Genomic DNA, 15,437 nt, shown 5'->3' with positions numbered 1-15,437 from the left:
ATAGCCTGTGCCCCCCACACCAATAGACTTACCTACAGGGAGCTGCGGAAGCTGTTCTCCACCACACTGCCTGGCTGCCCCCTGCATGTGTGCACACACGTACACCTGGTATTCCCTGCCCCTCACTCCCCCAGCCCCAAACAGCCCATTGCAGACTGAAACACTGCCAGTCTGAAAGGGGAACCTGTGGTTTCCTGGGTTTTTCTCCTTTAAAGGAGAAAAATCCATGAGTTTTTTTTTCCTTTAAAAGGAGAAAAATCTGGGTTTTGCCACATTTTTTCCATGGCAAACAGAAAACCCAGATCCCTGATTATGATAGTATTATTTGGTATTGCTCAACAAATCAGATAAAGTTATTGATAAAAATAGATTTCACACAAACAAACAGGTGTTTAGATGTCCAGGTCATTGTAAATTTTATTTAAAGAAAAAAAAAAGGTATAAGGTCTTCATGCAACATGTGGTTGGATCTTAAATAATCATGACAGCAAAAGTAATTAAGGAAAGCACTAAATACGGACTTTAGTGGACATACAAAAAAACTCAACATTATAGGTTACATTAAATACTTTCCCAAAATACTGCAGCAGCCAAGACACAGTGATATGCCTTACATGGGCATAGGAATGTAATTTAAAAAAAAAAAAAAAAAAAAAAAAAATCACACAAAAACAACCCATTTCCTTTAAATTCACTGAGCAAGACAAAAGCAACGTTCAACTTCACACACTGATTTTACACAGAATTTCTATATAGTACCTTCACTTATTGAAATAGCAAAATTTAGACATTTCCTTTATTTGGTAAACAATTATATGGTAAATCTTCATTACATGTTTTCCTTGATTTTACCTGGAGTAGTCATATTATTTAAAAGAGGGCAGGTTTGGCACTTTTATACTGATGTCACCAATATTAATATTTCTTGGGATCTCTGGAAGATTCATATTCTTTACAGCTGACACAGCCCGTGCTGGGGCTCCTGCTAAACCAGCCTGTATATAGAAGTAAAAAAAAAAAAAAAAAAAAAAATACAACTCAGGTGAAGCCCATCACAACAATCACCACCACACACAGAGAAGAGTTATGTTAAAATTATTTTCAGGGTTATAAGATTAGAAAGATCAGATGACAGTTTCAGTTGGAATGAAATGAGTTCTTTGGAGTACTGAACTGGGAAGTAGAAATGGTTCAAACCATTCTAATAAAATGGATACATGTTGTGCCAGCTTGATGAGAAATATGAGGGGAGGAAAAATCCCAAACCGTATAATATGCAGATTGTAAAACAAATAGCATATAGTTACTTAAAGTCAATAGGCTGTCTCTGATTTTTTACTGATCCCAAAGAGAGCTGCTTATATGGCACACAACTTCAGTGGCTATATCTAGACTGCAAATTACCATGCTTTGTATCAGAACTTTAATCACACTGTTCTAACTTCAAGAATGCTACATCACCCCTAACCAGAAGTAGCACAGCACGGTACTGCTCAGTGGGCATGTCTACACTAGATGCTTACTGTGCAGAAACCTAATAACACTGCGTAGTACCATGCCAGGCAAAAACCATGCTACTGCGCAGTGTTATTAGACTACTGCACTGTCAGCGTCAAAACCCATGTGCTGGCACTACCACACAGTAGCACAAGTTACTGTGCATTGAATTAGTACTTGGTTAACCAAGTACTAAACTTAATGTCCAGTAACTAGGAAACATTAACGAACGTGTAGACACGCCCAGTGTCAATGTGCTCCCAGCATCACGTGGACATGGGTACACTACACCTTACTAGTAAAGGATGTGGGTGGTTGCACAGATGCGAGACAGCAGTGTGGTTGAGGGTGCTGCTGCTGCTACATGTGCAGCCTGGACGTGGCCAATCATCCATCACAGACGCTGGAAATTCGTGAGCATATCAAAACGTAAACATACCTTAATTTTACTGGCTGTGTCAAGTCAAACGTTACTTGTGTTTATTTTGCATTTTTTTTTCTGCTCTGGAATTTAATCAGTTGAAGCCATTAGCCTTTCTGGAAATCTATAAGGACATTTTGCAACTGATTTTAATTATGACTGCCTTTTGGACAAAACAGCTGAAAAGCCTGCATGCATGGATTTGTAATAGAAGTGCTGCCAAAAATAGTTTTCAAGACACCTAAAAGGGATATATAGAATCATCATCCATTGACAGTTTCTAAATCTAGATGTTCCAGGTTGAAATAAATATATTATATTAAAACACTAATTAAAAGTAAGTTACTATTGTATTTTCTCATGTGAAGAAAACTAAAGCTTAAACAGTAATTTTCCCCTAAGTAAAATACTTCTTTGTGCATAAGGCCCAAATTAGCAACAAAATTCCCCAAATATATTTAGAATAACGTATGCCTCGTTATGTTAAGTTTGCAACACAAGAAACAGTTATACAAAATGTCTGGCTGTTCTTGCTGATATTAAGAGTTTGTAAAATGATTTTAAAAGCAAAGCTACTTGAAAAGATAAAGTTTAGTATTACAAAGGTGGAGAAAAGGCAGTAACTTTTTATTTTAATGCTTAAGTTTATGTTTAATATAAAACACTTATTTTTTAAATTAATCCTTACATAGGCACTTTTCAAAACTGAATGATTTTACACAGCAGTAATCTGATATATTTTTACTTGGGGGGGATTAAAATAATAGAAATAATATAAACAAACTGCAAGAAAAAAAATCTAGTAAGAGCACTTCAAAACAGGCAAAAGTTTAAAACTGCAAAAACGGAAGTTAAGTACCATCTTGTTAAGGATTCAGGATAAGTAAGTATATATACAGAGACTATCATTCTGAATAAACAACACAGCAAGATAAAAAGGAATAACGATCTGCTGGAGAAGCCTCCAATTATCAGATGCTTTTGTAATTATGCATTATTCAAAGCATAATGTATATTTATGATTTCAAAAGGAATTTTTAAACAGTTGCAGGATGCAAAAATTAGCCTCAGGAGCATGTCTGACTGGGACTGGTATACAAAAATCATATTGCAATGCAGCACCCAGATTTAAAAATGGATTGAAGAATGCGTTTACCCTTTGCTGCTCTTTTATGAAAAATGAAGTTGACACCAGGTTTTCGTCCAACCCTATACAGATTATTTAGCAACAAAAAGATAACACTGCCTTATCAAAACAAGAGCCAGGACAACCAAAACTTGTGAAGGATTAAACTGCCAGTTCTGGTCCAGCCCCTTTATTTCAGGTATTAGGGTAAGAGAGCCGTGAAAGACCTAGAATCTATGGCTGTGCGAAGTTTCGGGTGCTGATTAGATTCGGCCTGATTCAGCGGCCAAATCTCCGAATTGAATCAGGGGACCAATTAAAAGGTCCAAGTCAATCCAGAAAAAATTCAGAGAGCTTTGGCGATTTGGGCAGTCCCTGGCTGGCTGCAGCAAGGAGCAGGACCCGGACTCCATACTGGTAAGTAGGGAGCAAGGGGGGAGCTGGAGGAAGGAGAAGGGGCGCTTTGAAAAAAAAGCCCGACACTCACCAGCTCCTGCCCAGTGGGGGGCAATCCCTGCTGCCCCCCACCATGTGGAGACTCTGCCACGAGGCCCCCGACCCCTGCCCGCTCTCCCAGCCCCCTCACCCCCGGCTGCCCTGCCCAGCCCCAGCTCCTGGTTGTTTAAAAAAAGCCCCTAATTCACCGGGTGCTGCCAGGCGGGGGTTGATCCCTGTTGCCCCCCACCATGTGTGGGGCTCTGCCACAAGTCCCCTGACCCCCACCCAATCTTCCAGACCCCCATGGCTGCCTGGCCTGCCCTAGCTCCAGGACCTTTAAAAAAAACCAAACAAAAAAAACCAAACAAAAACCCTGGTCTCACTGGATGCTGCAGTGGCCTCAGAGCTTTTGGTGGCCCATACAAAAGCCCCCCTATGCAGCGTGGGGCAGTGGGGGGGCAGTGGGGATCACCAACCTGCCACCCCCTTGCCGGGCAGGAGCTGATGAGTACAGGGTTTTTTTTTGTTTTTTTAAAGGGCTAGGAGCTGGGGCAGGCAGGCAGCCATGGAGGGAGGGGCTGGGAGAGCAGGTGGGGGTCAGGGCACTCGTGGCAGAGCCCCCACCTGGTGTGGGGTAGCGGGTGGTAGTGGGGATTGCCCCCCCCCCACCAGGCAGGAGCTGGTGAGTGCCGGGCTTTTTTTTTCTTTTCAAAGCGCCGGGAGCTGGGGCCAGGACGGGCAGCTAGTGAGAGTGAGCAGGGGATGGGGCCCGTGCGATTTGCAGATTCAGATGATTCAGCAGCAGCTGAATCTCTGAATCAGATTTGGCCGAATCCGAAGTGAACACTAGCCACTTCGCATAGGTCTACTAGAATCCGGCACAGGAGGATTACCCCCAACACAGACAGGCAGGAAGTCCTGAGCCTGCCTTTCAAGGAGCCCTGATAAGCTGATTGTAGGAAATGCAACAGAACTGGAAAGCTCATGTCAAGGGTATTGCAGCAACACTGGAGAGTATGGACTGTGATGCAGTGCACTGGCAATCAGCACAAATGGTAATCACTTAAGCAACCCTCTGAGGTTGTCTCAATTATTCTGGGTAGTGTGAAGTAGCCTAGGATAATACTGGTGCAAAAAGAGGCTTGAAGTCACCTACTGTAGGGCTGAGAGGCTCAGCAGAGCTATCACCCAGAAAGAACAGCAGAAGTTTTGGGCCTCGGCCTCACCTTTTTTCTGGCAGACTTCATGGCTATCTTAGTCCCCACCCTTCCCCAGAGAAGAAGTCATGATCTAATATTACTAACACAAAACAAAAAATACATATGCACACTCCACAACTTTGTGTCATAAGAGAGCAGCAGCAGATGCAGCATTTTCCTTTTTTTTTTTTAAAAAAAAAACATAATTCACATAATATGTAAGGCACTAATTTTAAAGCTTCCTTTGAAAATTTTGAATGCTCAAATACTTGCTGAGACAGTATTACCAAAATCTGTCAATTTCCTCCATTTAACTTAGCTTCTCTCTTCCTTTTTTCTTAAAGGCAATATTCAGTAACAGGGAAAAATCCTTTAAGCAATTCCAAAAATGGGACAACGTAAACTGTTTTCCATATAGAAGCAGCAAATAATGCTAAAGCAGCAATAAAAACAATACTGTTCAAAACTGAACCAATGAGAAACCAATGAAATACTGTACGTGATGGACATGGTCCAGATAGGCATGGTTAGTAATTTAAAATAGCAGAGTCTTCTAGGTGACTAGGATGGAGATCCTTTATCCTAAATTTAATGAAGGTTAGGGTACAGGCAGAACATACTCTAATTTAATGAAGGTTATTTATTTTTCTTAAAATGTACACATGAAACCTTGAATATAAGTATATCTAACTTTACCTACCCGTAGCTATGCTCTTTATAGAGGGCATACTCACTCCCTGCTTCCCACCCCAAGAAAATGGAAACAATTAAAAAAATATTTAAAATATGAATATTCTGCCTCAAAATCCCCCAACCAAACAGCCAAGAGATAACCACACGCTTGGTTCAACTTCATCTGACAGTTTTGGTTTATACTCTAAGACGGGGCGGGCAATTATTTTGGGCAGTGGGGCCACTTACTGAGTTGTGCCAAGCCACCGAGGGCAGCATGATAGGCAGCCCAGGGCAGATAAATATTAAATTTTCTAAATTTTTTAGGGGCCTTGTGGGCCAGAGAGAATGGCCTGGCGGGCCGCATCTGGGCCGTGAGCTGCATTTTGCCCACCCCGATCTAAGAGGATCCTTGACAGAAGTGCCAAGGCATTCCATTATTGCCCCTTTCCAGTAAGCCAGAGAGTTTCCATAGTGGAAGAGAAGGATACATCCATTAGACACTCCAATGAAGATACAACCTCATACCCTTTTCTTCTGTGGTTCTCCTCTTTTTTAAACTTTTTTGTGATTTGATATAAACAGTGCATTTACAGAAGGGAATGCCCTGCTATCACAACCAATGTCACAACTTTATAAAGCACAAGACATTGTCATTAAGTACCTCTAAGATAAAATCAGAAAGTGTCTGAAAGTTGCTACATTAATTTAAAAATAAGTAATCTAAAGTGAAAGTGTTTCTTTTAAGTGCTTGCATTACCTTGATATATATTGACTTAAATCAGCAGACTTTTATTGATGCTTATTATGTAAACTGCTATTTATCTATCAATCCTGCTGCAAAGAGTAAACTAAATTTACATTTGACAAAGAATAGGTACCATAAGAAATATTTCAAAATCAATTTGTTCACAGCAGATTTTCTACAGGTACCTGATGAAAAATAGTTACTTTAATATTGTACAGTATAACTTTCAACTGCCTTCATTATCCCATACTTCAGTATAAATGTCAGTGGGGTGCAAGAAAAATCGTACCACTTTAAAAAATATGTAGCAAGCCTTAAACATGCAGTGAACGATGAATATTCACAGCAAGCAAATGACCTAAGCAAGTGAAAATGAAATTTCTCAAGCATGTTCATGAAGCTTTAGAAGTACTGTACAAACTTGCATACAGCTGGTATCACAATGAACCAAACACCATATTACCCCCCAGCTGCTTTGCATTCTCAGTTTCACTGTTAAAGAAACTAGGTACTTTGATCCTGAAATATTTGATGTTTCAACTGTTTATTCTCAGCCACTGCAAGAACAGTTTGTACACTTGATAATATACTTAAAGGCTTGTGGCTTTTACATGAATTGTAAAAACCACAATAAAAAAGTAAACTGAATGTCTTTTGTAAAAACAAAGCTAGGGAATTCTGTTGATTAACACTAATGTAAATTTTCCTTCTCTCACTTGCTCTCAAATGAGAATTTTGAAATGTCATTATTTTACTTAGGTCATTACTAATAGAGAAGATAAAAGTTGCTTATGTTTCCTTTTACAGTCATCTTTCCTGATAATCCTATTAATATAGTACATGAAAATGTCCCCCCCAAAAAATCAACCAAAAAGGTTGATAACACCCATTTTTATAAAGGAGTGGTTTTAAACCAGGGTGCTGAGAGACGACCCCCACCCCCCTCCCACTGGCTCAGAGCTGCTGCTGGGGCAGTGGCCAGGTAAGACTGCACTGCATGCTCCTCTTATTAGGGCTCTCTCTCCAATAAGCTTAAAGCAGACAGGAGAGCTGCCTCAGACTGCAGCTCTTTCTGGGCCACCTCTGCTATCCCCAACAAAACACTCCTCTTGGAAACAGAAGTGTGCAGCACAGTTCTGGAAGATGCTGGGCAGGGCTGGACCAGGAAGGGCAGGAATCAAGCTTGCTCTCCTGCCTGCTTTAAGCTAATCAGAAAGCCCTACTACAAGAGGAGCACATGCTCATGCCACAAGCCTGCCCAGTCTGGCTGTGCAGAAGGCATGCAGGTCCATGGGTGGATCCAGAATTCTGCAACAGGGGGTGTGACAGCAGCAACCTGCACTGCAGTAGTGGCTCCCAACCGTCCAACCCCTCAAAGTCAGCCCTGGCAAAACGTGCTGCACGAGCAGCAGCAGGGGACTTGAATCCCCTCCCCTCCACTTTCCCTCTGTTCTTAGCTGCACACATTCCCTCCCCTCCCCTGCTTACCAATGCTGCTGTCCCCAGCTGAGCTGGGAGAGGGCAGGTTCAAGAACCAATCTTGCCCTGCTGCAGCTGAGCTGTACATGGAGCCAAGCTCAGCTAGACAAAGCAGTGGCAGCAGGTGGGTCCCCTTCCCCCTTGCCTGCTCCTGGACCGCCACAGAACACCAGAGGGATCGGGCAGGGAGAAGGGAGCTGCCTGCTGCTGCTGCCACTGTGCCTAGCTGAGCCCTGCTCCATGAGGAGCCTGGCTGGAGTGAGAAAGGGCAGCTCTGAAAACTTCCCCTTCTACCCTGGGGCAACTGGAGATAGTAGTAGCAGTGGGCAGGGGAGCAAGGGAGAAGGGAAGGGGAGGTGCTGCTGAGCAGAGAGGAAGGGGATGGGTGGAACTGTGACTTGCTTCAGGGACTAAAAAAAGTCCCTGGCTGCTTCTCTTGCAGAGTGGCCCACACCACTGCAACCCCCTGGATCCGCTCAATGTGCAGGCAGTTTTAGCTGGAGGCAGCAGTACCCAGCTGAGAAGCACAGAGGTAAAGTTGAGCACAGTGGATCTCAACTGGAGATGTCACCACGTTTAAGAGAGTTCTGGAGGGGTGCCCTGACTGAAAAGTTTGAGCATCGTGGTCATTAAAGTATCAAATCGTTAAAAACATACTGCAGATCCTTTCCCAAGTTTGCCAATATTCATAGAAGCTTCTGTTCTATACCTACAGAAAAACATTTAGACTGTCCTCCCAACAGCTCTACAAGGAGCTAGCTATCACATTTAAAAGGAGGAACAGAAACATATAGTTTATTTATAAATGAATTCATGAAAACAGAAACTCAGAGAGAAGCTGCTTTTCCCTCCCAATGTATTGCAATGTACTTGCAACATCACTGCTGCTGGTGCTTTATACCAATTCCTCTCTCCAGAACAACTATGATTTCAAAGCAGCAGGGTTATGAATAGAGTGAAAGGATGCAGTACAGAATATAAAGGAATGATCATGTTTTCTGCTCATGAGGTTAAATAAATGAACAGAATTAGAGAAAAAACAAAATGAAGTCTGCAAGTATATCAAAATGAGGCCAAACAGATAGAAGACTTAGACATACTCTTAGAAATTCCAAGCACTTGAATCACAAAGATAGTAATGGATGGGAATGAATTTGTATTTGGTTTTTTTTCTTTTAAATTGCCAGACCCAAAAATAAAAAAAACACATGTGCAAGCAGAACAGAAAATAAAAGCATTATGGAAAAAGAAAAAAAAGTTCATTGAAAAAAATGAAATAACCTTTTCTTACACAATGAAATCTAGATTGTTTTCAATGTGTTGAGGTAGCAGGGGTGAGCATGGTCACTGACTTGGACTACTACTTTAGTTACTTGCAAGGCATTTCAAAATTAAGTAAAATGTATTCTAATCATCGCAAATCTTTTAAGGGTGAACTCTTTAAAATGCAGCTTTATTAAATCCAATCTATCAAGAGACAGCTATACCAGTTATAATTACTTTTTTAAATGTTACATATACATTCCATTCCTTATCCAATAAAGGATTCTAGTAAAAGTGAACAACGGTTATTGTTATTTTTAACAAAAATTCTTAAGACTCCAGCTGGTTGAAAGACTATCTATAGATATAAAATCCAAACACATTTTAAGTGGAGCTGAATGTTGAAATATTATTAGTTTTTAACATGCAGTCAGGTTACAGAGCTACAAACAGCTCTAAAAGCTAGGTGACAGGGGCACTCAGCATATTTCAAACATCAATATGCCTTTCCTCCTTCTTTTTACGTATCCATCTTGGTCCAATGACTGTTGACTCAAAAGACTTTCTAAACATGTCAGAATGTCTCCTGAGGTAGGATCCAGTGATCCATAAGTGCCTTGGTTATCAGAATTTACAAGAAGAAGAAAGTGTGCATCTGAAGTACAGTATATGCCAACTGCTCTTCCAATTCTGCTTCTTAGGGACATTCAGGACAATAAATTTTAACTGAGTCAGATTTTAATACATAGATCATTTTTACAATACTAATATCTATATAGCTTAATTATTTGGGACCATGAACAAAATGTTTTACCTGCAAGGTTTTCTAAAACTTCACTCTTCCTCTACATGCACCTAAAAGTTATTTTTAATTCTACACACCAACTTTTGCAGCTGTTCTGCTAAGAACTTACATTACCTACCTTAAAAACCTCATGGACAGAACATTCAGTTATAGGTAAGTTTTTCAGCTCTTAGTATTAAAACTAGTTTAGGTATTTGTGTATTCAATGGCTATTCAGGTGGTTATTTATGTATTTTTATTCCTAACACATGGATAATTTCTCTGTTAGTTGAATGGTGACATAAAAACCAAAGTTAAACTCTACAATGCAAGAAAAAAAATAAAACAAACATAGGAAGTTAATGACAAGCTAGTAAAATACACTACAGTCAATAAAATGAGGGAACTACAAGAAGAAACTGGCACAAAAAGTAGGCTACAAGGACTGATATGGGTATATTAACACATCATTTTTGAGTCTGGCCTACACAATTTATTGGCTTTGACATCATTTTGCTTTCCCTTTTGGTTAAAAGTACATTTTTTCTCAAAGTCAGCAATACCTGTGTCTACCTGTCCTGTCTGGGAGACTGAAAGATAAAGGTCTGTAAGAGAGAAGAATGGAAAGAGCTAGAAAAGATCAGGAGGTTCGGAAAAATGAGGTCTGATTTAAAAGACTAAATTAACACCCAACTGAACACTCCAAATAGAAACAAGTAGCCCCATTTTACCTAGAGCACCTTTCATGTCTCTGACAGTATCCCCAAGAACATCTCTCCCAAATTTCCCTCCCTCAATTCCAAATCACAGTAATTGTTTTGGTACAGAGGGATTGACGAGGAATCCATTCAGAGACCATCAATGCTGGGCCTTAAACCTAGGGCCAAATGTTGCAGCACAAGGGATACATCTCCCCAGGGAAAACTATTAATTTCCTGAATGGCGTTTTCAGGCTCTACCAGTCTAGGTAGCAAAGAGAGGAACCAGAAACCAAACCTAGGACCTCTGTACAGCACTACAAGGCAGTGCCTCTCTGTCAAAGGGATGAGCAAACCTTTGATTTGATTAAAAAACAAATCAACTGGACATCTGTGAATGAAGTAAACATATTCTTAACTTTTTCATGATAAACTTCAATTGATGGCCAATTCAGAAACCTAAGCAGCGTAACTAATCATGTTTGACATACAATAGTTCAACTGATTGCCTTAATATAATCATCCTATATTTATTCTACTGAATATGAAAGTATGCCCCGTGATCTGCATACACAACATTTTACATAAAATTTTAAATGAAAAATGTGGTCATTCCTGAAGATGTAGGACAAATATATTTAATAACACTTGCCATTTTAGTAGCTACAGGAAAAATAACTCATTCCTGACAGATACTTTCTGGATCCAACTGCTTTGAGTGATTAACTGAGATGGCAAATCAGAAAGCTTTAAAATGTTTGAAAGCTAATCCTTAATAGTCTTATGACTATGAAAAACAAGCCGGATTAATAAGAAAGGGCATTCCAGTTTCTCTTAATTTATTTCTAATTCTGTTTTCAATCAAAATTTTTCAAAAAACTGACAAGATCCGCTGGTTCTGATTTCTTGAAATGCTGCATTAAAGAAAAAAGAAAGAAAACAGCACTGACATCCACCATGTTGATGATGCTGGTTTTAAGATTTATATCTTCAGAATTCATGTTCCTGAACATGACGTTGAAAGACTTGTGCTAATTTTGGCAAAGAAAAAGAACCAGTGATCTGGAAATAGCTGAAGATTAGATATACATGTAACAAATGATTAATGAATAAACTAAGTAAATATTTTCAAAGTACTCTTAGGTATCTTAATATTAGAGTAACTGAGAACTGAAAAACAGTTACTGCACTCAAAATTTGTGCTGATGAAGAGCAGATCAAGACATCATACACTCCATCCCAGTCACCATGTATATTAATTTATTACTACAGCAGGACCAGATTATCTGAACCCAGGTGGCATCCTATTTAATTCACAGTGGGTTGCTGAATTAAGAATGAGCAGTTCTGCTGTTTGCTGTGGCTTTTACTTCAAAGGGCACTGCTTCCCTGCTCAGTTGGAGCTCAGCAACAGTACCATGCAGCTGTTTGCTGCAACTCTGCATACACTTCTCTCTTCCCTGGATACTTCACAAACTCATCTTCACAGGGGGTGAGGAATCTAGCCCTGAGAAGCATTTGGCTCCCACTGTACTGTACGTTAGTTTCTATAATTCACTTCTGTATATAACAGGTGAAATTGGTGTGTGGTATATGGACACAAAATCCGTGAGAGATGAATGTTACCTTTCGGTTCTTTTCTACCACCTACTCTTACATTATAGACAATATTCAGGAAAAAGGGGAATTAACCTATAGATGAGGTCATGGGAAACTGTAAATAATGCGTCTTACTGCACTGCACTGATAGATTTCATGTGAAAAGTCAAGGACTTCATGTTATGGCAACAGACTTGATATATCTGTACACTATTACTTTAATAGTGTTTTTAGGCAGAACTTAAGAGTTCTTTAAACACTATTATACATATGAGTTCTAAGCAGCTTTCTGGACTTTGCATTCCTCTTTCACTGTATCCAATATAGAAAAGAAATGTATGCACAAGTTACTCAAGTAGGTCTTACTTATTTTATTATAAAGGCATGAATTTCACTTGTCATCCAGGACTATCAAAATGTTATATGTATACTGACATACTCAGTATCGCATTATCTCTAACTTTTGTGCCTGTCAGTGCAACTCTTACTTACTTGAAGTGATTACGAAGTGGGACAAAGCGCACAGCCTAAGGCAATGCCAGCTTACAAAAAAGACGGAGATGCATAGATGATCAAAGAAGGAGCTGGTAAGCTCATTTCTCCTTTAATTTGGCAAATGTGGTAACTATTTGTTTAAATGTTAACTGGGAGGTTATGATTTAGATTACATTTTGGCTCCTTGCAAACACAAATTACGGTAATGTATTTCAGCAAGTGTTAAATTGCTCATCCTGCCTCAGCTTTAAGGAACACTTCCAAATTTTGACAGGTTGTTCAGAAATTTAAGGAGTGAAGGCAATGAGTGTGCAGAAATTGATAATGTGATCAGTACTACAATTACTGCTTCTCACAAACAAAAATCAACCATAAAGCCTTAGGTAACAAGTACTGATTCTTCTCTGTAAGGTAGACTATTTAAATGAACATCCTACCATTCTGTGTCACAATAACACTACTTCTAAGATTCTTTTCTCTCCCAATTAAGTTCAACAATACTAAAGCAAAGCCACCTAGATATTTAATTCTGGAGAATCTAATGCTTGATGTTGAATGTATTTACACACATCTTGTCAGCTAATAGAGGATTTACATGTTTGTATCTCCCCATTTGAACTGATCTGGACATTGTATATGCAGAATGTTGTCTTCCCACCTACAGATGCTCAAATGAAGCCCAAAGCTTTGTACTGGAAAAAAAATGGCAAAACTGCATTTACTTCAACGGGACTAGACATTAAATTCACATATTACTACACTTCTCTTCATGCTTGTCTATCCTTTGTGTCACAAATTACTGTGATTCAATACTCTGTCATGTAGCCAAAGTTCATTTTGTTAGGAGACAGAGATCTATATAATATAATGTTGTCCCTTAAAGTTTGCAGCCAATATTGGGTTTCATCCTAAAAAAGCCAGCAGCTTCAAGTAAATGAAGATTCAAGAACTGTCAGTTGGTCCAATAAAAGATATTATCAAATGTCACATGTAACAATGGCAATGTGGCTTTTTTGACTAAAAAAGGAATAAGTAGCTACTATTCTATGTAATTATCAAAGAAGATGAAATGCATCACATACTACATGTGTACTGTCAATATCTAGCCTTATAAGCAAACAGCTGAATACAGGATGGTACTGAAGGACAAACAGCAAAGGTCGCTTATCATGCAGATAGCGCTTCAAGTTCAGGTTCACCACAGAATCTCATTCTTACCTCAGACTTCTCCAGTTTATTTTGTGCATCAATCTGAGTAACAATTTCATTCATATTGGTCTCCAAAACCATTCCACCCATGACCATTTCAGCCAAAATGTTATGGACCTAAGAAAAAAAAAAAAATCACACAATATTTCCTTTAAATTAGCAAAATAACAATCTGTGACTACCTAGGTGCCAAATAAACAACCTTTATACAATTTATACTTCTTTTCATCACATGATTACGGTAAACTGCAAATGCAGAGGGCTTTTTGAAAACCACAAGTGCAGGGTCCAAAAAGAAGAAAAAAAAAAAAAAAAGAGGGTATGGACAAATGAGCAAACAGTAATAATGAGTCAGGGGTAGCAGAGTCAAGGCCAGATCCTATTGCATCTATTAGGTGCAGAAGTGGACTTCGGCACCTAAATGCATTCCAATTCTACCTTGCTGAAATCTCCAAAAAACAGTGGTGGAACCTCCTCCTCACTGCTTTTCTGTAATTCAGTCTTGTGGATCACATGACAGTGCTTTACAAAAGTAGATACAGTAATACATTTTGAGGGACCTGAACAGCAGAGAATAGATTTCTTAGGGACCTAAATGCACTTTGTTTATGGATCCATTTCAAAAGCTGAGGTGCTGACCGGGAGCATGAAGAAGCTCTTATGTTCTAACTATAGTGTTAATAAGCTGTGAGCAATAGAAATATAGCAAAACTGCTTCATCTTGAACCCTAGCTGAAGTGCTGCTGGAGTCAGAGCAGCTGTGCTACATTTGGTTGTTCCAGTTGTAACTGCAATTGTTAGAATATAACAGCTGCTGCCTGGTGTGGAGCAAGTCTCTCCTCCCCTTTTTTAAAATGGCTCCAAATGTATTCGCATCCATATTCTTAGTCCTCTGGAACATTACACTTGAGACACAATAACAGTTACTCACATCTTAAGTAGTTACCTGGCCATATGTTCCCATCATGCCAACTTGGCCAGGCTGATTGGGGCTCCCAGCCTCCAGAATGCATAGAAGCCCACGACTCCAGAGGCTGATGGCTGCTCCCAGCCCCAGGGGCCCACTGGAGTCAAGGGCTGCTCCTCCAATGAGCCCTGCAAGGCTGGGAGCCACAATTAGCTGCCACTCCCAGCTGCGAAGGCACATCAGAGCTCTTGACTGATACAGCCCTTGACTCTGATACAGCCCCTCTGGGAGCTGAGAGTAGTGGCAGATGTGGGCTCCCAGCCTCGGGTTCAGCTGGATTCAAGGGCTCCATTTCACTCTCGCAACTGGGAGCTCTGATCTGCTGATCAGGGCTCTCACATTCATGGGAGCTTGCTACATGCTGGGGCAGGGGGAGCTCAGGATCAGGATCCCAGGCTTCCCTTGCACCAGCAATACAGCGTGATGGGAATCTGATATTCAGTTTCACAATCATGCCTCCTGCCATTCACAAGTGGCACAGCAAGAAGCACAATTGTGGGGAGCATGCATTAGATTCCATTATGCCTTTAATCGCACATATGCCAGAGGCCAAGAATGTGCAATAGGTGGAAAAGAAAACGGCCCTTACTGCAGACAGTAACTCTTAGTCCTGACCCCCTTTTAACTTAGTGCAGTGAAACTGTTTGTCCATGCCCAAAAATGCCTTTCCTGGAGTCAAAATCTTGGTTTACAGCACTGGTACAGTTAAATCAGTTGTGTTCAGCTCATCTGTCCCCACGGGCCTGCTCTGGCACAAAGCCCTGGTCTGCAGGTGCACTCCAGTCTCTTCATCTGGCTCACAGGGCTCCCCAGGAGTCCCAAAATTTGGTGGCAGGATGAAC

The 15,437-nt window shown here is 40.3% G+C and overlaps 1 protein-coding gene across 1 annotated transcript in view; it reads right to left on the bottom strand.

The window, feature by feature from the left end:
- Nucleotides 1-391: 391 nt before the first annotated feature.
- AP3S1 (adaptor related protein complex 3 subunit sigma 1) overlaps nt 392-15,437 on the bottom strand; it is a 45,210-nt gene continuing 30,164 nt past the window's right edge. The window contains exons 5-6 of the mRNA XM_090038414.1: nt 13,638-13,745; nt 392-995 (exon numbers count right to left, since the gene is read on the bottom strand). Of these exons, the coding sequence (XP_089894540.1) occupies nt 867-995; nt 13,638-13,745 (237 nt within the window). The 3' untranslated portion in view covers nt 392-866. The remainder of the gene's footprint in view (nt 996-13,637; nt 13,746-15,437) is intronic.

This window comes from Crocodylus siamensis, chromosome 3 (assembly GCF_052110815.1).
Source record: "Crocodylus siamensis isolate JL-2025a chromosome 3, ASM5211081v1, whole genome shotgun sequence".
Taxonomy (NCBI): domain Eukaryota; kingdom Metazoa; phylum Chordata; order Crocodylia; family Crocodylidae; genus Crocodylus; species Crocodylus siamensis.
Note: the sequence above shows the minus strand (reverse complement) of the source record. Positions and strands in the feature narration are given on the sequence as shown.